This window comes from Gadus chalcogrammus, chromosome 9 (assembly GCF_026213295.1).
Source record: "Gadus chalcogrammus isolate NIFS_2021 chromosome 9, NIFS_Gcha_1.0, whole genome shotgun sequence".
Lineage (NCBI taxonomy): Eukaryota > Metazoa > Chordata > Actinopteri > Gadiformes > Gadidae > Gadus > Gadus chalcogrammus.
In genome coordinates this window covers 14332880-14357795 of record NC_079420.1, presented here as the reverse complement: position 1 = coordinate 14357795, position 24916 = coordinate 14332880, and the positions used below count along the sequence as shown (strand labels likewise).

The window sequence follows — 24916 nt, the reverse complement described above, 5'->3', positions numbered from 1 at the left end:
CAGAAGCAACTGGCAAACAGCCAACCGTCGCTCCTGGCTGGATCTCAATCCTGATTGTACTGAATAAACAACGCAACGCCCACACCTTTTTTACTTCCAATCTGAGCACTGTCTATTCACCGGACTCTAGGAGAGAGAGCGCTGCCTCGGGAAGGTGTAAGACGCACCATTGATCCCCAGATAAAGAGACCGGCGTGTCCCTCTTGACACACAAAGGTCAAGGTGGGAGACCAAGCGCGCTAAATGCTCATTTGACATTTCTCGTGTCTCGCATTACGGACATCGATCACATGCTGGACTAACAACAACAGAAAAAGGTTTTTTCCGGCCGCCTCCCCCTGCCTTACACACCCTAGAAATGCTTGGCGTCTTGAATATAATTGGTACGTGACCGTCGGGCTCACGCAGGGACTGTCAAGTGTTCTTCCCCTACGGTCTGACTCCAAAGCAGGCATGGTACCCTCATGACACCTCCGCCAGAACGCTGAGCAGTCCTTTGGAGACACCGCCAAAAGCCTCCCTCTGCGTGACATTGGCCACGTAGCGAGGACGTCAAGCGGAACATTCGTCACAATTAGGAGTCATTAACACAAACTTCTCCACCTTGAATTAATGGGAGCTGCTCTAAGGAAGAACTGTGCTTAATTAGAGGAAATGGAAATGATCCCTGAATCCAGAGGATTCGAAAAAAAGATTCAAAAGGTGGGAATAGAAATCAAAAGCCTGCACTTTGTGAGGAACTTCTCAACGTAGTGCCCTTGGTCATGGGAGAGAAGCCTGGTATCGGTCAGGTCTGCCCTGTCCTGTCTGAGCCGGGGACGAATATATTGGCAGGTATGACAGGCTTCTGATTAGCTAGTCTGCTGGAGGCCGGGGCCCTGTCATATGTCAGGAGCAAAGATTGAGAACACGTGTGTGTGTGTGTGTGTGTGTGTGTGTGTGTGTGTGTGTGTGTGTGTGTGTGTGTGTGTGTGTGTGTGTGTGTGTGTGTGTGTGTGTGTGTGTGTGTGTGTGTGTGTGTGTGTGTGTGTGTGCATGCGTGTGTGCGTCTGTGTGTTCCTGTGTGTTTATGCGTGGATTGCATGCGTACCGCAAGGGCCTGCTACAAAGAGGTAGAGAGGAAATAAAAAGGGGGAAATAAGGCATACCAAACTGCAGAAGGCAGTGTGGTATGGATGCAATGCCGTTACCGGGGAAGGTATAGATGCATAGGACGCCCGGTGATAGAACAGCAGATTGAGCGGCAGGCAGGGGGGTCTCCAGCGGGGGGGTTCGCCGTGGGCTCCATGACAACCCGAGGACCGCTTGGAGATGACGAATGTAACACGAAAGAATCGGTGATGGGATGTGGGATTAAGAGGGCCCATTGTCTCCGAGGAGTGAGAGAGAGAGAGAGAGAGAGAGAGAGAGAGAGAGAGAGAGAGAGAGAGAGAGAGAGAGAGAGAGAGAGAGAGAGAGAGAGAGAGAGAGAGAGAGCGCAGTAAAGGTAAAGCGAAATAGCACGGTGAGCAGTAGATACAGAGGGAGATGGACACAAAAAGAGAGTGAAAACAGTACTAAAAGAGATGTGTGGAAAGAGAGAGTGGGTAGAGTTGAAAGGAGAGAGAAATAGAGAGAGAGAGAAAGAGAGAGGGAGGACGGTGAGGGTACGTCAGACTGGCCAGGCAGGCAGGCAGGCAGGCGGGTGGGCAGGCAGACAGAGTGGGTGAGAGTGGGTGGGCTTTGACAGACACGGCTCACATAGGCTGACAGCTCCGTCAATAGCCCCAGGTTGGCTGTCCTGATTGACAGCTAGCAGGTGGCGCCTGAATGGAGTTGTCACGGCGACTGTCAGTCAGGCTCACATCGCCGTGGCTACAAAGCCCTGACTCCACAAGCACACAGCTGCCCAAGGTGATCTACGGCTTGTACAGGAAGCATATTGGCACAGACCGGCACGTCGGCAGTGGAGCTCAGCCTGTGCTAAAATTACCACATGTGTGCCATGGCACCACACAATAGCTAAGTCTTTTAAAAAGAATGACTTTAAAGCCTTTGTTTTTTTAGAATATATATTAGTGCACTGGGCGATTCGACTGTACACACGCACATGGGTGCTTTCCCTTGAAAGACACCAAAAAAGTAAATGCTTTGCCTTTGTACTACCAATGAATCTCCTCAGTATTTTTCCATTTCTCCTTGTTTCCCTTGCTTAATCGCGCATTGTTCCAGCACACACACAGCAGCAGCATGCTGCATAGCAGTTAATGGGCGATAATGATATGTGAGAGAGGCTTTCTCCCTGGAGTGGAATCCACGACGAATGGAAGCTCCGATGTGCAACATTCTACTTCATTACATCTGCCTCGATTAAAGCCCAACATCTGGCAGCACACCCTGACAGATAGACAGGACTTCTGGACTAGAAGGAGACCCGTGGAAATATTCACAAGGAAATAAAGACAAATACGGTTCTTATGGGCTTGGACGGTCTTTCCCTGTCGAGACGAATGTTGAGCAGATAAAAGTGCGTCAGAGCTCAGTAATGGTTAGATTCCCGTTGTTTCGGGGTTAGAAAATGAATGGCACTAAACACCCTTCTCCGCACTTTTCACGTCACAATAAGCTTTATTATACAGCTTCCTTTCTACAGATAAATACATACTGCGTCTGCTCAACACTGGAATGTACATTCAACACCTTTTAATTGTTTTGCTCACCTTCACTCAGCAGTTACCCTTCTCTCCCAACCCCCCCCCGCCCTGGTCCTCACTCAAACTACAACAAAGTCCAACAGTTCGTCCAGCGTGAATTCACTCCGTCTTAGTCTCTGTGTTTCAGTCTCAATAATGCGCTGTCGTCATTGTCGCCCACGCGCCGCCATTACGTCCTGCAAAGCGACGCCAGTGTGATCCCGTGGTCCCTGGAGGGCAGGGCGTGGGTGACTCCGCCTCCTCCGCCTCCTCCTCCTCCTCCTCCTCCCACGACGCCCTGGGCCGGGGGGGGCGGGGGCGAGGGCCGCAGGTGGGCGTGGGCGTGGTGCGAGCGGCGCAGGCGGCGGTCGGGGTAGAGGCTGTTGTCGAAGGGCTTGCGGTGGACGCACACCACGTGGGTCTTCAGGTTCCCCTTCTGCGAGGCGCTGTAGGGGCAGAACCTGCACTGGAAGGGCTTCCGCGCTGCGAACACAGTGAGGCAGAGATTGTCAGTCAGTACCGGGGGCGCGGTGATGGGGCTGTTGTTGTTGTTGTTGTTGTTGTTGTTGTGTGCGTGGAAGTGTCGTCTGTGATTTGCATTCCGGCGTGGCGGGGAGAGAGAGATGCAGTGTGTTCTGTGATGTTCTGTGATGTCGTGTTGCCGCGTCCGCGTCGCAACTAGCGTCCCCTATCTTCTAGCGGTAGGCCCCGCCCCCTGGAGCGGTACGCCAGCACGCCCACCTGCTGCACTACGACTTCAAACATTATTTTATAAGTCTAACCCTAAATGCTGCAGATTGGATTTAAATTCATCACGGCCAGAATTCATCCCGCTTCCTGTTTACATCCATTTGAGCTTGTTTCTTTTGTAGTTCATTTCCTGTTTTTTTACACATCAATCTGTTATGTGCACTCACACATATACCGCAATGGTGGGTGAATAGGAGGGACTGAGGGATGACAGACTGCAGCTGAGAGGCCAGGCTTGTCTCAGTTTCCTGTCGGCTGCTGGCCTTGGCTCTCACTATAAAGCTCCACCAGAACTAATAATACAGTCGCATGACAGAGAGGAACCACAATATACCCATAAAAGACTAACAACAGATACAAAAGCTTCTTGGTGTGTGTGTGTGTGTGTGTGTGTGTGTGTGTGTGTGTGTGTGTGTGTGTGTGTGTGTGTGTGTGTGTGTGTGTGTGTGTGTGTGTGTGTGTGTGTGTGTGTGTGTGTGTGTTTGGGTTGGTCAAAACTTACAAAGGTGAATAATAGCCTTACCCCATTAATAGTTCTGGTCAGTATTATGGTTATGAACAGTTGTCTGCATATTATAACATGTAACACTGTTTGTTATCCCAAAGATCACTACATCCTGCCGTCGCCCCCTGCTCTTCTTCCAAAGTCTCAATGATTCACAAGTTACAGTAAACCAGCGAGTGATGATGTCACCGGAGATCACTTCCCAAAAACCCTGTCGCCCCTCCTCTTCCTCCCCCTTCCGGATTATTACACACCAGCCATCAGGGTCGGAGGAAGAGGAGGGCGAGCAGAAGACGGAGCATTCTTCCGTTCTCATTTACAAGTAAACTCTTTTTTTAGGAGGGAGGGGGAAATGGAGAAAACTCACAGAAGGTGTGAGCAATAAAAGGTGATGCTCCATCTGTTGGTGTATAATAACCTGATGGCTGTAAATGACATCTGCACACACACGCACACACACAAACACACATAAAAAATTAACACATGCCCACAAAATACACAAAATAACTGCTACAGAAAAATGGAGAGAGGGGGACCATGAAAAGAGAGAGATAAAAAGAGGGAGAGAGAGAGAGGGGGGGGGGGGGGGCTTATCCGTCAGTGGAAGCAGGAAGCTGTCAGAACAGAGGTAAAAGAGAAGCATTGTCTACTGCCAGGTAGCGAGCAGCTTGCATTATGTCCAAACGGACCGCTCCGGCCCTGACGGCCTGACCGAAGGAAAACCCAGACTAATCATTTATCTTTAAGCTTAAACAAAGTTCAACGTATAAGAGTTCAAGTATTTTATATTAAAGAATGGCAAAGACACAATGATCACAGATGGTTAGCACCCTGCCACTTCTGTTCTTAAAATAAAAATTGTGACTCTGATGGAAAGGATTTGTCTCACTCATGACTCTGATTTCGGTAAAAAAAACCGAACAAAAAAATCAAGTGTGCTTTCCTGTATAAATAATCCGGTGGTGGTCACGCTTTCAATGAACGTACTGAAAGAATGCAAAAAAAGACTCAAGCCTACAACGGGGCCTCCTGTATGTATGTATGTATGTATGCTCTCTCTCTCTCTCTCTCTCTCTCTCTCTCTCTCTCTCTCTCTCTCTCTCTCTCTCTCTCTCTCTCTCTCTCTCTCTCTCTCTCTCTCTCTCTCTCTCTCTCTCTCTCTCTCTCTCTCTCTCTCTCTCTCTCTCTCCCACTCTCTCTCCCACTCTCTCTCCCACTCTCTCTCCCACTCCCTCTCCTCATTGTCCCTTGCCCCCCCCCCCCCCCTCCCCCTGGAGGAGAGGGGAGGTCCGGCAGAGGGCAGCCTCCAAATAAGTTCCATTAATCACAGGCCAGGTTCTAATGTAACTAATATTTTACAATTAGAGGAGACAGCGGTGGGCTCTAAGCCATCCATCTCCCCAACACATGATCATCCGTTCATAGGCCCATGCAGCCAAAGACTCCTCCCACCTGCCTGAAACGCCCACCCCCCCCCCCCCCCCAACTACACACACATTTACACATACTACCCACACACACACACACACACACACACACACACACACACACACACACACACACACACACACACACACACACACACACACACACACACACACACACACACACACACACACCAATGGGAGTGCTGGATAGGTCCACAAATATGGGAGCTGGAAGTGTATGTTTGTATGCACAGGCAAAACCCCAAGAAAACCCATTGTCGCAAGGTAAAGAATATTGTGCGTTTTGTGCTATGATGATATGGTGTGTGTTTCCGTGCACCAACTCCCCCACATTGATCCTCCACCTCTTTGTGGAAGTGTGTGTGTATATATGTGTGTGTGTGTGTGAGTTCGGGGGGGGAGGTTTACGAGTGTGTTTTTACTGACGTGAGTGGGCTTTTACGTGTGTCGTGTGTGTGTGTGTGTGTTTTTACGGCTTTGTGTGTGTGTGCGCGCGCGTGTGTGTGTGTGTGTGTGCGCAGCGTCTCACAGGCGGAGATAATGACCATGATGACAGTGGCGCGGCCTCGCGGGCCAGAGGAGCTGAATGGTGACGGATGACACCAGCGCCGGAGCTCTGATGGCACACGGACAGTGAGTGATGAGTGCACGTCCTTCCCGGGTGCTCCACCCTTCATTATCTCTATGGGGAGAAACGCGCCACAAAGGCAGGCCGCGCTGCCCTCTCGCTGCCCTCCAACGACATCTGCTCGCAGAGACGTGGGGCCCGGTACTGCTCCTCTTTCACCCCGCCGTCCCGCCATCCATCTCCATCTACGCTCATCTTTCTCCTGCTCCCTTTCTCTCCCTCTCTCTCTCCCTCTCTCTCTCCCTCACTCTCTCCCTCGCTCTCTCTCTCTCTCACACTTTTTTGCCTTCTTCTTTTTCGCTCGCTCTCTGTCACCCCTCCCTGCAAGAGGGGTGTATAGCAGCCCCGGTCAGACAATAATGAGATAATGGCCAATCTCTTTTCAAAACAGGCGGGGGGGGGGGGCTTTTTTTCTCTCTCTCTCTCTCTCTCTCTCTCTGTCTCTCTCTCTCTGTCTGTCCGTGTCTCTCATCACACCACTTTCCTTCATTCTTAATCCGTTCTTTATTGATCTTTTCACGTTCACATGCGCTCATGTGTCTCTGTGAGACTGGCTCGGTCGGATTTCTACCATATCTGGCTGAGGTGAATTCTCACCAGTCACAATGACTTTTACACAACAGTTCTCCAACACTTAGATTTTTTTTTACAATGGCGTCGGTAACCCAGCATTCCTGTTTTTCCCGAAATCACGTGATCCGATCATCAACAGTGCAGACCGTAGAACAGTGCACCGTTTCACCAGTGGCAATTTAAGTGGTATCTGTCGCCATCTAGTGGCCGTGTCCCTTAAGTGCAGAAAGCTGCTCACGGTCTAAAAAACCAAGGGGACGACTCTGAGACTAATGAGCATGCAGACAGGTTCAACCAGGGGTCACCATCTGGCCAATTACCACTACTGGCAAAGTACAGCCGATCTGAGCTGCCATCGCAAACACATCACTCCATGTCCAAAGTGCCCCGCAATATGTCACCGTGCCACGGCGAGTGTGGCACGCTCTACGGAGGCAACGGGGGCGACAGGAGACAAGCCCTTGACAAAGCCACCTGGTCAGCACTGCAGATAAGACAGGCTGGCAGAGTAAGTGTGGTGGTTGGGGAAAAAAAGAAAAGAAAAAATAAGCTGTGACCACCTGCTTTGTTTAGAGGACACTAAGCATACTCTCAATGTCAGTTTACCGTCACCACTTCTCGTGTCAGATGTTCTTCTCGTCACGAGAGCCTGGAACAACGTTCTCCCTGGAGGGGAACGGAGGCAATTAAAGTACAAAACATAAGAGTTGAGGAGGATAACAGCAGGATGATTATACGACGACAAACTTCACTTGTACTCGAGCACTCAGACACTTCCGAGCAAAGAGCAGGAAGGCTTGGGGAGCCATCAGGTTGACTTAGATGTTGTTCACGAGAAATGGTGGGGGTTTTGCTCTGCCTAGACTCCTCTGATTAAAACCTGGAAGTCTTAGCTTTGCTTGATTCTTCCAAGAAACACAACTAACACTTAACATGAAGTATGCGCCGCATATGGGACTCAGATGTGGGTTGCCACCAGACAAACTTTAAACCCCCTCGCTTTGTGCTCCTTCATCCTGCAACGGAGTGAAAGGAATCACGCAGTTGAGTAATAGCCGCCAAAAAAAACAAATGAATCGAAGAGGATGGATCTTTGCCATATTATAATCACCATCTGTACATCTGAATAGGACAACTGCATCTTTCTGGTTGAATCGTAAAAGGGAAGGAGCAGATGTTTGTTGATCTCTAATGGACTTGACAGGCACTTTCCCTGTCTTTCACGTGAGCATATTGGGTTTCCCAATAAGAGGGTTGGGGGGAAGGGGGGGATCAGAGGGAAAGGTGTATCGTGTTGCACTCATAATACATGCATATCAAAGACCCCAGCTGTTGATTCCCCACTCTGGGAGCCGACAGCATTATTAAATCTGCACTAGGAGAGCACTCCGCACATCGCGCTGTGTGTGTGTGTGTGTGTGTGTGTGTGTGTGTGTGTGTGTGTGTGTGTGTGTGTGTGTGTGTGTGTGTGTGTGTGTGTGTGTGTGTGTGTGTGTGTGTGTGTGTGTGTGTGTGTGTGTGTGTGTGTGTGCATGTACCTGTGTATGCGTGTGTGTGTACCTGTGTATGCGTGTGTGTGTGTGTGTGTGTGTGTGTGTGTGTGTGTGTGTGTGTGTGTGCGCGCACGCATGTGTGCATGAGCATGTGTGCGTATGGGTGCCGGTGCGTGCGTGAGAGTCTAAGGGGGCTGATGTGTAACCCGTCCAATAGGGAGATCACATCATCAGTTAAAGTGTAGAGCGCTCATAAATGCATCGCACCTGTGACTTCTTTTCTCCTCGTTTGAGGGGTTTCACGAGACGGTGTGGTGAAAACAGAACTTTGCTCTTGTTCTAAATCATCTCGATAATTGGTGGGATTTGTTTTGGGGATCAGATATCCAAAGTAATGCCGTGTAATATCATTGGCTCTGGCCTGCTGTTGATTGTTGTACATACGCAGCTGTTGGCTGCTGTCATGACAACCGACCATCAAACACTGGCTATCATATTTGACGCCTTGTTAATGTTATGTTAATATGACTACATAACATGAATCCTAATTCATCTATGGTTGTGTTATATTCGGATGGTATGGCTGAACACATCCCGATAAACCATTTAAGAAGGGTCTATGCAGGATCATATTTCTCTCCACTGGGTGGCAGTATTCCCTTTAAAATGCCAACACTGGCTGTGTTCGCATTTCGGCTGTGGATGTGACAATGAGGCAGTGGAGATTACTTTTCGATGGATCTCTTGTTCATTGACATCTCACCTGCTGCCGCTTCGGTCTCCAGGATTCCTTCACCAACAGAGCTGAAGCCGTACCCATTAGTGGCCATGTTCTTTGACCCCCCGGGGCCCCTGAGGGCAGAGAGCAGGCTCCGGTGCTGTGGGAGCAAATGATCGGCCCCAGGGGTGAACTTCTCCAGAGACGCGATGGGGGACTGGGTCTGCTGCTCCCCGCCCCACAGAAGCTCCCCGGGCTGGGGAGGCTGAGCGGCCGCGTGGGCCCCCTGGAGGTCAGCCTTCCTCTGGCCTCGCTCCTCGGGCTGCGCGCCCCCGCTGTTCCTCAACATCCTCCACTGTTCAGACTCTGCTTGTTCCCCTCCCTCGTCTCCCTCCCGGTCACGCCCGGGTCGCTCCGACGCGTCCTCCTTGGCCGCCGGTACGAGGAGGTCGGTGTGGTAGGCGGGCATCACTGCCGGGCCCTCGGCGTAGCTCTGCAGCCGGGCCCCGCTGCTTGAAGGGAGTCCGTTACCGTGGACGAGAGGGCCATCCGCGAAGCAGCTGCTGCTCTCCGGACGGACGGACAGGTCCAAAGGCTCGTTCTGCTGAGACTTGCCACCGACGCGTCGGAAGTCGTCCGCGAGGTCCAGACCTCCGGCGAGGTGGTCGGGGCGCTTGGCGTGGAGCGGGGGGCTTTCGTCGTGGCCCTCCGGCCCATGGTGGTGTGTCGGTGCCGGGCTCCAGTTTTCCCTGGACGTGGGTCTGGGCTTGGGGGCGGGCTTGGGCTTTGGGCTGGCGGAGTGCGGGGCGGGATTGGGCCGCGGCGGGGACTGGAGGTCCCGGCTGCTGGGCCAGTGAGGAAAGGGGTAGCGATCCAGGTGGAAGCCCAGCGAGGCCGGCTGTGTGCTAGGGTAGTCGCTAGGGAGCAGACACCTGTAGGCCTTGTCACCTGTCACAGGGAATAATAGCACAGAAAGCATGTGAGAGATTGAGTGAATTAGGGGTGTAAGAGTATGCATATGGGGCAGAATGAGAAATTGGTCTTCAAAACTGTGTGTACATTGCAGGGCATATGACTCCTTTCTTCTAAACATGAAAAATGTTGCAATCCCACACAAAGCTGAGTTGAATGATTTAAGCCCTGCCCTGCAGTAAATCAAGCTTGTAATCAGCTTTCAGCTCCAGTGATTCATCATTTTACAGTGTGGACGGCACCATGTGCAATAAATACACTCAAAGATGTTAACAGCAAACAAGATTCTTCCGAAAATAATTATCCAGTCACACTACGAAACAAGGCTGCAAAACAGGACCCCATTCCATCAAAACCAATAACATAGTTTTACAGTTGAAAACAGAGTGTTACATGTAAATCGTTGATGAAAAAAAAAGATGCACCATGTATCTGAGTTTATTTTTTGGTTTCATATTAGAAAAATGGGGTTGGGCTTAATACGCTGGGTCCATTATTCACATTGTACCGAATGTATCAAAGCAAACGATAAAAAAAGGATTTCAGTCTTTTTTTGTGATGACATTGTTCATCCCGATACAAGCCTAGATATTTCACCCCCCATGTTAACATAATTTTTGCTGTTGCTTATATTCTTACACTTTACCTCCATTTAAATCCTAATAATGGCTTGCAGCGGCAATCTACAGGGTTAAACACACTCTTGGCAACGGTGTCGAGTTAGTGATTGTCTGAGACACCAGCTTTGCACTGTCTTTAAACAGCCCAGCTGTTTCGTCGCTGTTCCAATTACAGTAAAAGTCATCCGATGCCATTAAGCCACAAATATTGGCAGTTTATTGCCCAACACTCTCCTGGCATTTGAAGGTCAGGTCATACATTATACTGTGTCTTTTAGGGACCCGTCTGGGGTAGAGAGATAAACCTACCACCATTAATTTAATTCTGTGCATATTGATGCCTTATTGTTCTTATTTGATAGACTAATATCTGACGCACAACAATGATTCATCCACACTCGAGAAATATCAATTTTGTGTACACCTAAAGACCTGACCCCAAAGTAAATCTAAATCTGTAAGGTGATCTCAAGGGGTGCCTGTTTCTATCAGGAACCCCAAAGTAGCTGCCATTTAATGAGACAAATAGCGAAGAATTATTCATGTTTAAATTACACTTCCAAATAGTAACACATATTAATTAAACAGAGCTGAAAACTGATACAAATTATGGAGAAATAACAGCTAAAATGCCAAACCTTTTATAGTGAATGACCTTGAACTTCAGACGTTTGTGTGTGTGTGTGTGTGTGTGTGTGTGTGTGTGTGTGTGTGTGTGTGTGTGTGTGTGTGTGTGTGTGTGTGTGTGTGTGTGTGTGTGTGTGTGTGTGTGTGTGTGTGTGTGTGTGTGTGTGTGTGTGTGTGTGTGTGTGAATGCATGCATGCAAACATGTGTATGAGTGTGCATGTGCATGCATGTGTATGCATGTGTGTGTGCAAATGTGCTTGCATGATTGTGCATGTATGAGTGCAGGAAAGTCGATCTTAACCATGCCACACCCTGGCCTCCACTAAAAAACAAACAACAACAACAACAACAACGCAATAAACAAAACATCTTAATGGAACTCATTCAGTGTCAGGAGTCAGGACACACTCTACATCTCAATTATGATGTGGTGTAAATTACTGTGACATTACCAGCCAGCTCCCAATGCAGTGAAAACACACACACACACACACACACACACACACACACACAAACAGACATAACTGACCTCATCCTTCACCGTGGAGCTTCCTAAACCCATTTGCCGGCTTGCTTGTTTGTGTGTGTATGTGTGTGTGTATGTGTGTGTTTGTCTGTGTGTGTATGTTTGTGTGTGTATGTCTGTGTGTGTATATGTGTGTGTGTGTGTGTGTGTGTGTGTGTGTGTGTGTGTGTGTGTGTGTGTGTGTGTGTGTGTGTGTGTGTGTGTGTGTGTGTGTGTGTGTGAGCAATAAAGTAACACAAAGACCATAGGCTTTCCCACCCCCCCCCCCTTTTCCTTTCCTTTGGACGTTTGCCATCTTTGTGATTGCCTGCATGGTTCATGCTAATCAGTTTAGGATTTACCTACACTATGGAGGCTCACATTATATGTGGGAGTAATTTTAGATCTCATATCTATCAACCCCAAACTCCAATTACGGCGTCATTACAAACCCCAGCCTTCTCTCACCTACGGCACACAATCTAATGAAGTGATGCCTAGGAGTTAGCCACCCATACTGGATATACGTGCCGAGACAAATATCAAAATAATGTAATAAATATCCCAAGGAAAATGTATCTATAGGGTGGGGAAGTGGGGGGAAAAACATGCAGCTGGGCAGAGAGACAGAGTCATTTGTATCGAATGGAAATAGCTTTTTTGAGATTTACCGCCATGCATCACAGTCAATGCAATCACCGGCTCACATGCTGTATGCGTATGCCAACATACGCGTGTGGCATGGACGTTGTGGAAGTGCTCAAAGAACGTTCAATGTGGGCTGGAGACTCCTTCCTGTTCATATGGGATGCAGTAGGCAGAATCAAAAACGCTGCTATACCGTGATATATTAGTTTAAGATGAAATCGACTGAAAGAGAGGGGGGGAGAGAGAGAGAGAGAAAGAGAAAGAGAAAGAGAAAGAGAGAGAGAGAGAGAGAGAGAGAGAGAGAGAGAGAGAGAGAGAGAGAGAGAGAGAGAGAGAGAGAGAGAGAGAGAGAGAGAGAGAGAGAGAGAGAGAGAGAGACATACAAGAGTGCCGAGAAAACAGGGACACCAGATGTTCTTTGATGTTTATAATAGCATATATTATTAATATTAATTAGACCACATAGTCAATGACGCATTTGGGACGCTTCCAAGTCAATTAAGCCAAATGGCATTCAGGAGATGGTGGAACAATATTTCAAGGCAGGTGTTCAGAACTCCCTGGGTAAATCTTTTTATCTCCATGCTAGGAAAACAAGCATTTTGAGCTTAATTTGAGCCTCATATCTGCAATAATAATTAAAAAGGGGATTAAAAAGACACAAGTGAGAAGAAGCTGAGAAGAAGCCAACAGGTAATCCTGTTTAGGCAAACCCATCCAAATGGCTCCTATATCTGTAAATCCCATCTCTGATTGAGAGCGTTATTATTTATGTGAGAAATATATTGCTGCGACTTAGAGAAGTAGTGAGTTTAAGACCGGTTGAGCTTTTTCACTACATACACAAAGACTAATGTCATCATCAATCAGCGGCAGTGATTTCCAATTCATCAGCCAGACTAATGTGAGCGTTTGCAATCTAACAGGGTTTGGTCTTTTTTCTCTTCAACATGGTTATCGTCCAAAGTTATCGGAGGCTTAGCGGCTACAGTACCCCGAGACGGGAATGGGAGACAAAAGACAAGTGGGGACAACATCATTACATACTGTCTGCTCATTGACCTTGGGGTTAAGAGTGCTGAATGGGACTAATTAATAACTGTCAAGCCGTTTTGTGTTTGTCGGCCGCGTTTGCGTTTTCCGACCGGAGATCCAGCCGGTCCTATGTAGGTCAGAAGCCCAAAGCACGTTCCACTTTCATGAGTTGATCCTTTTTAAGAAGATGAGTTATTCAAAACCTCGTATTAAAATGTCAGTCATCGTGGCGAAATAAATAAATAAATGGTATGTCTTAATAAGATGTACAAGGGAGGGGGGGTGGGGAACCATTTCAATACCATCCATCCATTGAACCGACACTCAAGCTCTGATGTTAGGCCTACTTTGTTTACGTGTGTGTGTGTGTGTGTGTGTGTGTGTGTGTGTGTGTGTGTGTGTGTGTGTGTGTGTGTGTGTGTGTGTGTGTGTGTGTGTGTGTGTGTGTGTGTGTGTGTGTGTGTGTGTGTGTGTGTGTGTGTGCGTGCGTGCGTGCGTGCGTGCGTGCGTGCGTGCGTGCGTGCATGCGTGCGTGTATTTCAACTAAAAAAATCCAACGCTGTGGGTAAAAGAAGCAGTCTCTATCTGTGACGCGGGCCCTATTTACCATCCGCGTTGAGTCCATCGATAACTGCTTGACCACCAACGTCTGCCTTAACCATGAATAATGCAGGCAGCTCATACTGGGGCTAATCAATGTTCCTCAAACCACCAACATCTGGCACTGGTAATTCCTCCTCAGCATCCCCTGCTCTCCTGAATTAGAAATTCCTCCATCTCCCAAACCCCCAAACCGCCCCACCCCCTCCTCACCATCTCCACTTTCTTTCCCTCTCTCTCTCTCCCTCTCGACCGATTCGGCAGACAGACAGCCTTGATCACCACCGCCACCCCCGCCGCCCCCGCTACCAAAAAAAAAAAAACTCCACCCAGCCTCAAACTTATCCCTGTTATTAGAGCCCTCATCAAGTGGTGCGTCGCCGCGCTGCGTGTGCGTAGGATTTACCTATCTGTCCCGCCGCAGACCTGCCGTGTTGAGCCCGGGCCAGCAGCGTGTGATTGTGTTAATTAATCTGTCATTGTGAGCACCGAGAGCAGCTGCAGAGGTCTCTGGGATATATTGTCAGAGCTAAACAATGCCGCGCTAAGCCCCCAGAGTGAGTCTACCATTACACAGGACTAAGAACAGAGGGAAGAGACGGCGGAGGGACGGGAGGGATTGGGGGGGAGAGGGGAGTGGGAGGGGAGGGGAGGGGAGGGGGGGTAAAGCGAGAGGAGGACAAGGGGGAGGGGGGGATCCATCATTGACTAAAGCAATGACGCCTGACCTTTACAATGAATTAGCTTCCATGCTTAATATTGACTGAAATTACAGTCTGATACTGAATGTAACATCCCAGAAGATCCCGGAGCTCTTAAACCCTCGGCTATCCGCGGCTATCAGCGAGTGTCGGCTCCATGGCGACACGGTATGTTCTCCGAGATACCGGGAGGAGAAGGGGGGAAAGCATCAAGAACAACAACAACAACATCAACAAGAGTTTCCTTTCAAAAAAACGTGTTTTTTTTTTCTCTTTTTGACGGGAGGATCCAGTGTGAGGTTCCACATTAGACTGTGAACATTACTATGTAAATACGCAGATACCCATGAGTGTGTACAATATGGAAACAAAAACACATAATGAGATTAGCGCTGATCCATTTATCTCTGGTGCACGGCCATAATTCAAGAGGATACTCTGTCCCACGGGAGCGTCTGACTAACGGATACACATAGCAACAGACATCCTCTAACCTCCGCCGCCGGAGCAATAGCTCTTAAAGAGCAGCCACCAAAAAAGTAAGGGAACCCGAAAAAGTTTTTCTTTTGTTCTTAACGGCACTATTATAACAGCAATTTAGTCTCGTGATAACATGTTAGCAGGGTGCCATGACGAGGGAGGCATTTAGCCAGGGAACGGAACCGCCAGGTGGAGCAGAAGACAATCAATAAAAATACCAGGTGGTAGATCAAATCATAAAAGTCACTGGGTGGTATATATCAAATCATTAAAAGCACCAGATGGCGTGCATTAACATCTTGTGCCCCTGTAGGCAAGGGGTGGGGATGTGACTGATATAAAGTAGAGGATACTAATTATGTCTGCACTTCAACACAATGCGGCTTTCTTTATTTAAAAAGGAGCAGAATCAAGTCCTGCTAGTTGGGGGTGTCACACGGTATATGTGGAGCTGCGTTATTAGTGGTTAACTCGACATATGTTAATTGTTCGCCGTCATATTATTTCTTTAGCTGTTTTCCCACATTATAAATAATGACCTGAGTAAATGTATCTGTTTGATATCAGTCGAGAAACGTGATGCCAAAACAGCATAGAATGAATATTTGACATCTAATCTACATGATAAGAAGCGCACCTTTTGATTAGTCTTATAATCCTAATAAACTCTTCTCAAAACTCACCTCTTCAAACTTGCCTATTGCCTGTTCCCCTCCCTTGCTTGTTTGCTCATCTCTAAGTGTGTTTTTGATTAAGTTATTTTGTTTTCTATGTTGCTGCCAACATTGTAAAGCAACCTTGAATTATGATTATTATTATTATTATTATTGTTATTGTTATTAATAAACAGTAAAATTCTGTGTTGTGTTAAAAAAACATTGTATTACCTGCGATTGGGGATGAGCACGGTGGATGTTGTTCCTGATCCCTGACAGGGTTGGCTGAGTTGGCCTCGGGGGGGACCCCTGTGGCTCCGTGATGCTGGAGGCTACCCGGGCTGGGCGGCCTGCAGAGGGGGGCCCTAGCATCGCTTTCTCTCACACACACTTTCTTCTCCTCCCCAGAAGGACACCTCTCCGCCAGGTAGGAGCACTTCTGCTGCTGCTGTTGCTGTTGCAAAGCTGCTTCATTAGCCGCAAACCCTGGCTCTACTGCCTGGCCTGGTGGGTTCATGACCTGCCAGCCTGGGTATGCGCTGCCGTTGATGGTGTCTGCCTCGGTCATCGCCTTCTGAAGGTATTCCATGCTGCTCAAACCCAACGGTGGGCGCACGTGATTCATATCGAGCAGAGATCGCTCCTCTCCCTCGGTGCCTAGGGCTGCCTGTGATGAGGCCATCATTCTCCCGAGCATCTCCCTGACCTTTACCTCGATGCCAGCTGTGGCCAGGACGGGGTTATAGTCCTGCTGCTCTGCTCGGTCTGCAGACAGGAACCTGTTGTGTATGTTGGAGATGTACTGGGTGTACAGGTTGGCGGGGGGCTCTTGCACTAGGCTACTCAGCTTCGCAGACATCTCGCGGTCGGCAGAGAGCTTGCTCTTGGCTGCCAGCTTGTTGAGGTGGACCTTCATGTGGTTCTTCAGAAACCACGGTTCTTTGAAGCGCCGGCCGCAGATCTGACAGCAGTGTTCGAAGGACTCCTTGTGCTTCCTCATGTGACCTTTGAGGAACCAGGCCTGGCTGAAGGTCTGGCCGCACACCTCGCAAGGGAATTCACCCACGGGTTTCACCTTGTCACCGCCCCCCACGGCGGGCTTCTGTCCCTGGGCCGAGTCCGCCGTGATGTGAGCCGTCTCCACGTGGCCGATCAGCTCCTCCTCGTGGGTGGCGGCGAACTCGCACAGGGTGCACTTATAGGGCTTGTGCAGGATTCGGATGTGGCGCTCCAGCTCCTGCTGCTTCCTGAACTTGCCTCTGCAGAAGGAGCAGCGGAAGCCGCCGGTCGGGTGGGGCTGCATGGCCTCGTTGTGGACGCTCGTCCCCGTGGTAGGCACGGAGGTGTGAGGCGGGCCCTCGCCTGTCCCAGAGGGGGGGAGAGAGAGCTGCGGGGATTGTGTGGGGGCGTTCTGTGGCAGAGGCGGCTTCTGCAGCTGGGCTAGGAGGGATCCCTGCTGATGGCCAACGTAGCTGCCTCTCATCTGCCTGTCCCTAAGTATCGCCCTCTCCTCAAGCTCATGAAGCAACCTATTCTCCTCCCTGATCCGTCCGCGGCCTTTTCCCACAATGCCCTGCTTGTGGGTGCGGAGGTGGATCTTGAGATTGCCCTTCTGCGCGGCCCGGTGGTCGCAGTAAGGACATTTGAAGGGCTTCTCCCCTGTGTGTGTGCGCATGTGGAGCGACAGGATGCTGTTGAAGCGAAAGCGCTTCCCACACAGTGGACAGGGGTACTTCCGGTTCTTGTGGGTGTCTTCGTGGCCAGAGCTCGCCTGCGTGACTATGCTCTGGTTGGCGACGCGCATGAATTGGGGAAGCTCCACTCTTCCATTCATGCTGCTCAGAATTCTGGCATCCATTATCTGATTGGCCAAAAGCGCCATCTGGCTCTTAATTGGGTGGGTTGCCAGGTTAATGAGGCTCTCCTTTTGAGGATCAGGTAATGTTTCAGTGTGACGGTCAGAAATGGCTATCTGGGACGGGCAGAGGGCTGGAAGTTAACACTAGGCTGATTGTTAACAGCTACTTAGATCAGGGAGAATTGGTTTTATTTTGCTCATCTGCTATATTTCACTGTAGAGTCGAATGAGTTCTGACCTAAAAAGAAATAAAAAAGGAGAACAGATCTTAGTAGAGGTCAAAGTAAACGTTTCAAAGTATTTTTAACAGAAGTACAGTACATTGATTCGAATGCAAAAGGGAAAAATGATGATGGTGGTTATTTTCTCACACAACGATGCTATTACGATTACCATAACTGGCACTTGTTAACCAGGAAACAAAGGAAGGCAAGATTTGACTCTCATCCTGTGTTCGGTGCGTCTGTGGTTTTTAGATCATTGTGAGCGATGCTAAAAGTGCTGAATAAGTAGACCTCAAAGACTTCCTTTACAAATATGAGTGTTTTTAAGTGCGTGTTGAAACTGTTGTCTCTCTCATAATGTACTGAAAGACAATACAGAAGCAGCATAAACATCAAAGCCTTGCTTCCTCTTGCCCTGACGGTTGCATTTCACAAATTTGTGGATAACAGTACACGTGAAAACCCAATCAAAGTTAAAGTCTTTGGCAGGCCTGATACGTATTTAAATCAAACCTTTTATCATGGCAAATGATGTCACCAGATTAAACAAACAATTCAATCTAACAATAAAATCAAACCAAAGGGAATGACAATTTAATAAACAGAAAGCTAAAGTATGCCTTACATTTGCAACCAGAGCCAACTCCCTTTAGCAATTCCTCTCTAGCAACAAACAAAGCTTCAAATTCAGAACGCGCTACAATAGCAGAGGTCACATAAGCCAGCCCTGCACGGCTCTAGTGTAACACCAAAGGGCATGCAACAAAGCCTGCACTGTCCACCATGAATTAACACTGGATTACATCATCCTGGACCGCAACCTCAGTCAGTCAGGAAAAATTATGTGTACAAAAACACAGCGATAAAGTGTTAGCCTGTTGGCAGCAATTGGCCGCTCGGGTCACATTTTCATTCATGATGAATGTGCCGAACAGGCATCAGTATAGCTAAAAATGAATAAGTAATCACTGGCATGAACTTTTGTGATATACAAGAGAACAAAACACTGTCCAAGCTTCGTTGGTCTAATGATGTATTAAAAGTGTAGGAATACAGCAAGACATGTTCAGCAGTGCGTGTGTGTGTGTGTGTGTGTGTGTGTGTGTGTGTGTGTGTGTGTGTGTGTGTGTGTGTGTGTGTGTGTGTGTGTGTGTGTGTGTGTGTGTGTGTGTGTGTGTGTGTGTGTGTGTGTGTGTGTGTGTGTTTATGCGATAGCCAGCAGGGTGCACGTGTGTGCTTTGAATGTGTATATGTATGTGACTGTTTTCTCATGTATGTCTGATAGTGCCTTAATGAGTGTGAGGGTGCACTCATATGGGTGGGTGTGCACCATGCATGGTTTGCATTGTAGACACATACGAGACTGTCAACGTGTATGGACGGACAGCTGCAGGGGTGGAGAGCCAAACACAGTGCAATGCCGTCAAGTGTGTTATCTCTGTCAGATACAATTAGAGTCTTCCATTTCAACCCGAGATGGTGACTGATTGCGGTTCAGCGTAAAGGTGTCAAGGTAGCTGCCATGTAGGTGTGGTTTGAGGGATGCAATGCATTGCACATGCAACTGATGGTTATGCCTGAGATACAAATATTGGAACCAAGCCTCTTGATCGTTATTGTTGTCAATACAGAACGTGGGTATTATATTAAGAAGTACAATTGATTGTCCTATCATTTCTTCTTTCAATTTGAGTATATGACCACTATCCTAAATCCAAATTCAAATAATACTGATGAGACTGTTTCTGTAAAAAAAAGAAAAGAAAAAAAAAGAAATAGACCATTTTACTTTATTGTCACAGCTGTGTGAGGAGAGAATTCTATCTGGGCCAGAAATGGTTTCACCTCATAGCAAATTGCATTCTAAGCCTACAACCAATAGTTTCAGTTCACTTCTAATGTGACCTATATACAACATTAACACAAATGTATCTACAAGCCTGTTGCAGTAAATATTCTACAATTGGTATTCAATCTGAACATACCTTAAAACAAACAGTATTTTAGTTCAGATGCGTTCTATATATTTTTTTAATATTTGTGTTTAACAATCTGCTTGAAAAGCCTTTTTGGCTTACAACAGACTGATAACAAAAGTAGAATTGATTATTGAGCATTCTTGTAGGACTGCCATGCATGCCACCCACTATGCTACAGCCAAAATACATATTGATAGACCAAAAGACAGACCAGCATGCCAGTCTATACACTGACCGGTTAAGGTATAGCAGGCAGAGGGTAGAAGCAACATGCTGGTCCACCATGACCCAGAGCCAAAAGATAACACCATACACTTTCAGACAGGCAGATTAATGAAAGCCAATGGTAGAGTTTCTCTGCAGACCCCCCAAAAGCCTGACGGAGACAGAATAGTCTCACCCACTACATTCATTACTGCAGAAGCACAAAGCACAGAAAGAGCACACACAGCACTAACAAACTAGCTCCTTGTGAGTAATAGCTAAAACACTCATAAAGGAATACGTACACATTTGTTGTGGATAAAGTAAATATATGCCACTCTTTTCTTTTTTTTTCTCATCACAATATTTATGTGGCTTGATGCTTGTTAAAAAAGAAAAAAGAAAGTCTGGTGAGCACATGAGTGCTCGAGTGATTCAATGTTCCTGGGGAGTCAGCTATTCCGTGTTATATTTTCATGGAGGTCTCCTGATTAAATTTGGTTTTGTTTAGTGCAAGAATGCCTATTACTGGCCTTAAATATAATGAACAGTGAGAGAAAATAAATCCTCACGGCCGGAAGGAATATAAAAAAAAAAGGAAAAGCTATAGGGCAGTTAGTTTGGAATTAGACTCAAAGGAGCAGGATAGCTTAGTGGTGCCCAGCTGTGTAGACACCGGTGGGGCTGGGGCTATATTCAGGCTGGAGATAAAACTAGCCCAAAACTGACCGAGCCACCCCCACTCCCAGAAAGCCTCCTCTTCACACACATGTGTCTAAGTAGCCACTGGAGGACCAACAAAAACACCACCATGATGATGGATTTTTGAATGTCGTTTCTTTTGGTGATCTTCTTCAGATGTACAATATTTTCTATAAGTGGTGGATGATGGTATGACATACAATCTGAATATTTTATGCCTGATTGGGATTTTCTCAGTTGGAACAAGTCACATATTTTTGTAGTACAATGAATAGTAAAGAGAAAGTCGATCACTGTGTAAGGCAAGTGGACGACTTGGACATCGAAATGTGTTGTCCTCTCTGGTTCCCTGCTTGTGAATACCGGTACACACTGTTACACTGGAAATAAAGCAGCCGTGGATATATATATGAAATCACTTATGTGTAAACAGTTGCTCTTGTTTGCCAAGACCACCTGTTCTTTCTGGAAGGAAACAAAGCTCGGGCATATTATGGGATCTGTTATCAGTGTGGCGTGCGTTGGGGACGCCTTGCAACGGAAGATGTTTATCCACATGGCGGAGTCAGTCTCAGATGGTTGGACTCTGCAGGAAGGCAGCCATCTCCAATGGAACTCCAACTGATTTCACAGAATGGAGCTATTCCAACATATTGACATATTTCCCTTTCTTGCAGTGTACACATATCCAGCTGTGCAAAAACAACCTCCACTGTCAATAAAGTTGCATAGATTTAACTTGCCATGAAAGTGCAATGTTTACGATGGAGCCCCTCCCAGTAAGTAGGCCGTAGCAGACTTTTAGAAGTCAGCAACAATGTTCTGACTCTATCTGGCTATGCAAATGTGGGAGATGAACTAGGGTAGCTCTGTGTCTGGGTGCCGTGAGTGGGAGGGGTTTTGTTGATATTCTTGTAAACACAGGTACAGGATCTCTTATTTTTAGAATATATCCATTATAGGATGGGATTTTGATAAATTATTGAAATCGCCATCGATCAGCACAGACTACTGACATGTCCATGTTATTTTCGGCTAAGAGCAAGTTGAAGTGATACCCAATGCGACTTTAAATCTGTTTGACAGCATATTATAGGAGGGAGGTGGGGGTGTGCAAATACTATTGTGCATATTACTTTCATATTTTTATCTCAAACACACTCTGAGGCATTAAAACAAAAGTCATTAAACAAGTCATCACAAAATCACAGCAGGAGTTTGGTAATGCCCCTAACAGTATCTCATTAAGCTATGACTTAGAATAAAATCCAAGGCACATTAACTGGGCTGATAATTCAATGAAGTTACTCATTTGGCAGCCATCTTGTTGTTGTGATGATCTTCTTTCAATCCTGCTAGTACAGCATAGGACGATCATACAGTGGGACTGCCCTCACTCTCATATAGAACATGTGATTTATAAGTGTGGATATCTTCCCATCCCCATTCTCTCCATTCATCCTCTAAAAGATTTCTATACATCTATCTCTTTATCTCTGCCCCACTATCTCTCTCTCGCTTCCTCTCTCTCTCTCGCTCTCTCTCGAGCACACACTCTCGAAAAACAGCAAAACATCCACCATTAGACAACGGGGTATCAGCGTAATTAGAAAATGACTTCCTTTGCAATCCTAGCTAAGTAGTTTACACACTGTAATTACAGGGACAAAAATCATCTATTAAATCATTTCATTGATTGAGCTCATCAACCCAGTAGGATCCCAGGATTGTGTTCAGGCAAACATCTGGGCTAAAAGAATTAGCCTTTAGTCTCTCAGGCATCACACGGCAGCCAGCGCCATGCTGTTGACGCCGGACATGGGAGGAACGACTGTGGGTTCTTCAGAGTTATGTCATGAGTCGTACAAAGGCAATGGAACAATCCAACCCTTTCTGTCCCAGTCTCATCTCCACATCAGCAGTGCTACGGCTCGGAGGAAGCAGAGGGCATTGCACCGACACAAAGTCACGTCTTGATAACTCTGAAGACATTGGACTCTCATCCTATACGACGTCTGAGGTCCTCGTACGAGTATAACGAAGCAGTTGTGAAAAACACCTCGACATGTCAACCTGCTTTTCTGTCTAGTGTGTTCCCTCGTTGTCCCTGTGACCTCTGCCCTGACTTTCTAACCAACACACGCAAGCGTGCGTCTGAGTGTGTGTGATTGTGTGCGTGTGCATGGGTGTAGGTGAGTGCCCGCAGATGAAGGTGAAGTACTTCGTCTCGTGTGCCGTGAACGCGCCCTGCCACTGTGTGTTGGCAACAGAGGCAAGTGTTTAATGTGGCAGCTGTTGGCCTTGTGGATTCTCACTAATCACTCTCTCCTGATTACTCTGATGAGTGTATGATGCTCTTAAATAATCAACCCGCGATGAAAAAAGATCAATAATTATCGTCATCTCCCTAAGTAGTGCAGCTGCACCCGCCTGCAATAATTACAACTAGAACCAGGGCGCCTTCTCCCGTCACTTAGCACCACTTATTATTAGAGATAGCGCTAATTGGTGCGGTAGTGGCCGACAATACTTTGCAGGGTTCATCATAAAACAGCCATGCCTGGAAGGTTACGACAGATCAGAGACTTGGAGCCAAGGTATGGTATTAAACATTGCATGCTGAGACAAAGAGATGATGTGACGTGGGGGAGCAGTAGACATTCTATCAGCGAGCCCCTCGGATAGCGTTTGCCACGTTTGCCCCCTCGCCATCCTCCCAGCCCCCTCCAACAACCGACCCCCCCACACCCTCACCGCCAACCCCCTGCCTCTCCCCCCCCCCCCCCAACCTCCATCACCCCCCCCCCCCCGCCCCCTTCCTTCCTTTATATCAGCCTGGCAGACACAATTAACATTTTCATAAAAACAATTCCCTGCCTCCGATAGTCCAATGTAATTTGTTTTCCATCTCTGTTCATTAATCATTGTTTAAATCGGTGAGCCATCCGCTCCACTCTGCCATCTGCACTCAGCTGTGCTACAGATATGACACCTTCCCTCTTAATGGGAGCTGACAGGCAGGAGAGGAGGGCCGTGGAAAATAGCTTCCTGCATGTGCCCTGTGTCTCCATCCCACATCCTGCCAGCAGGTGAAAGTAGGCTATTTAATGGGTTCTGATAAATCCCAAAGGCAAACACGATTACAATACAACGCAAGAACGTACACAAGTTCCACTATATACTCTGCTCCTGCATCACACACACCGGCGCTATTTTAGCAAAAAACTATCAAGAAGAAGCAGAATGTGAAGCAAGGTTCACACAGAACAACACACAGACATACTTTGCAACAATGGCAATACATTCCACAATTTGTCGAAGCTTTTGGGAGCCCCCCCCACCCCCCCACCCCGCCCCTGCTAGTTAAATTAGTGCAGTGTTCCTACAATATGCTATTGTTTTCCTGGAATTGGGAGCAAGGTTATTAATTATTCACTGTTGTGTTCTCATACGAGGGGGGATATGCTTTTCACTCTATTGCCTCATAGCTCAAACACTTAGGGCCATGGTACCCGGGCAAATTTCACCAGGCAACATCATAGAGATATAATAATCACAAGGAAGACATTCAAGAGACGAAAAGTTTCCAAGAGTTTTGAATGATATGTTCTGATTTGCTGCCCTCGCCCAAATTGAAAATTTCCTAGATTGCCACACACCGCACCGACAATCATTTGAAGGAACTTCCCCCTTGTTGTATTTTCAAAATGAGTTTAAGCCTTTGACAAATAGCTAAGGCTTTTTCTGAGAAATCCTATTGAATGTGGTTGTGGGGGTGCCAAAAAGTTCATCTGGTCTGTTGATTTGAGCATGGATTACAGAAATTAAAATCATGTGTTCCATGTTCAAACAAGTGCTTCCTTCGGGGGAGAAAGTTGCCAAGCAGAGCTTTGTCATGTAAGCCGTGTGACTTTCTTGCAGGATAATGAGAAAAGGGCTGTGGTGCAACATTTGATACAGTTTCATTCACTCACTCTCTCTCACAACAGCTCCCTCTCTCCTTATGGCAGCAATAAATTCAATGGGCCTTTCTATAGCGGCCAAGAAGGATCCTGATTAAATCAGTTAACCTCTTTGCAAACGCATATTCACTCCTGAATAGTGTCACTAACTCCCTCCCATAGTTATGAGAAAAAAATCCCGACACACTCAGGAGGCAAGGGTTTTTGGTCCAACAAAAGCAGCCGCTAGTATAGTAAATAACTAGTAGGCTATGTTCAGTATAAACTAAATCTGAATATTTCATGTTGATTGATCGTACTGACTGCCACCCACCTGCTCCTCCTCCTGTCCCACTGGAGCTGGCAAGAGGAGAAT

At 47.4% G+C, this 24916-nt stretch overlaps 1 protein-coding gene across 1 annotated transcript; it reads right to left on the bottom strand.

Annotated features, from left to right (window-relative positions):
- Positions 1 to 462: 462 nt before the first annotated feature.
- On the bottom strand, positions 463 to 17628 carry LOC130389152 (uncharacterized; the record flags this gene model as incomplete). Its single annotated transcript, XM_056598823.1, has 4 exons — positions 463 to 522; positions 2977 to 3155; positions 8833 to 9735; positions 15864 to 17628. Coding segments are annotated over 4 exons (2907 nt in total), but the record flags the coding sequence as incomplete, so codon positions are not given.
- Positions 17629 to 24916: the final 7288 nt, after the last annotated feature.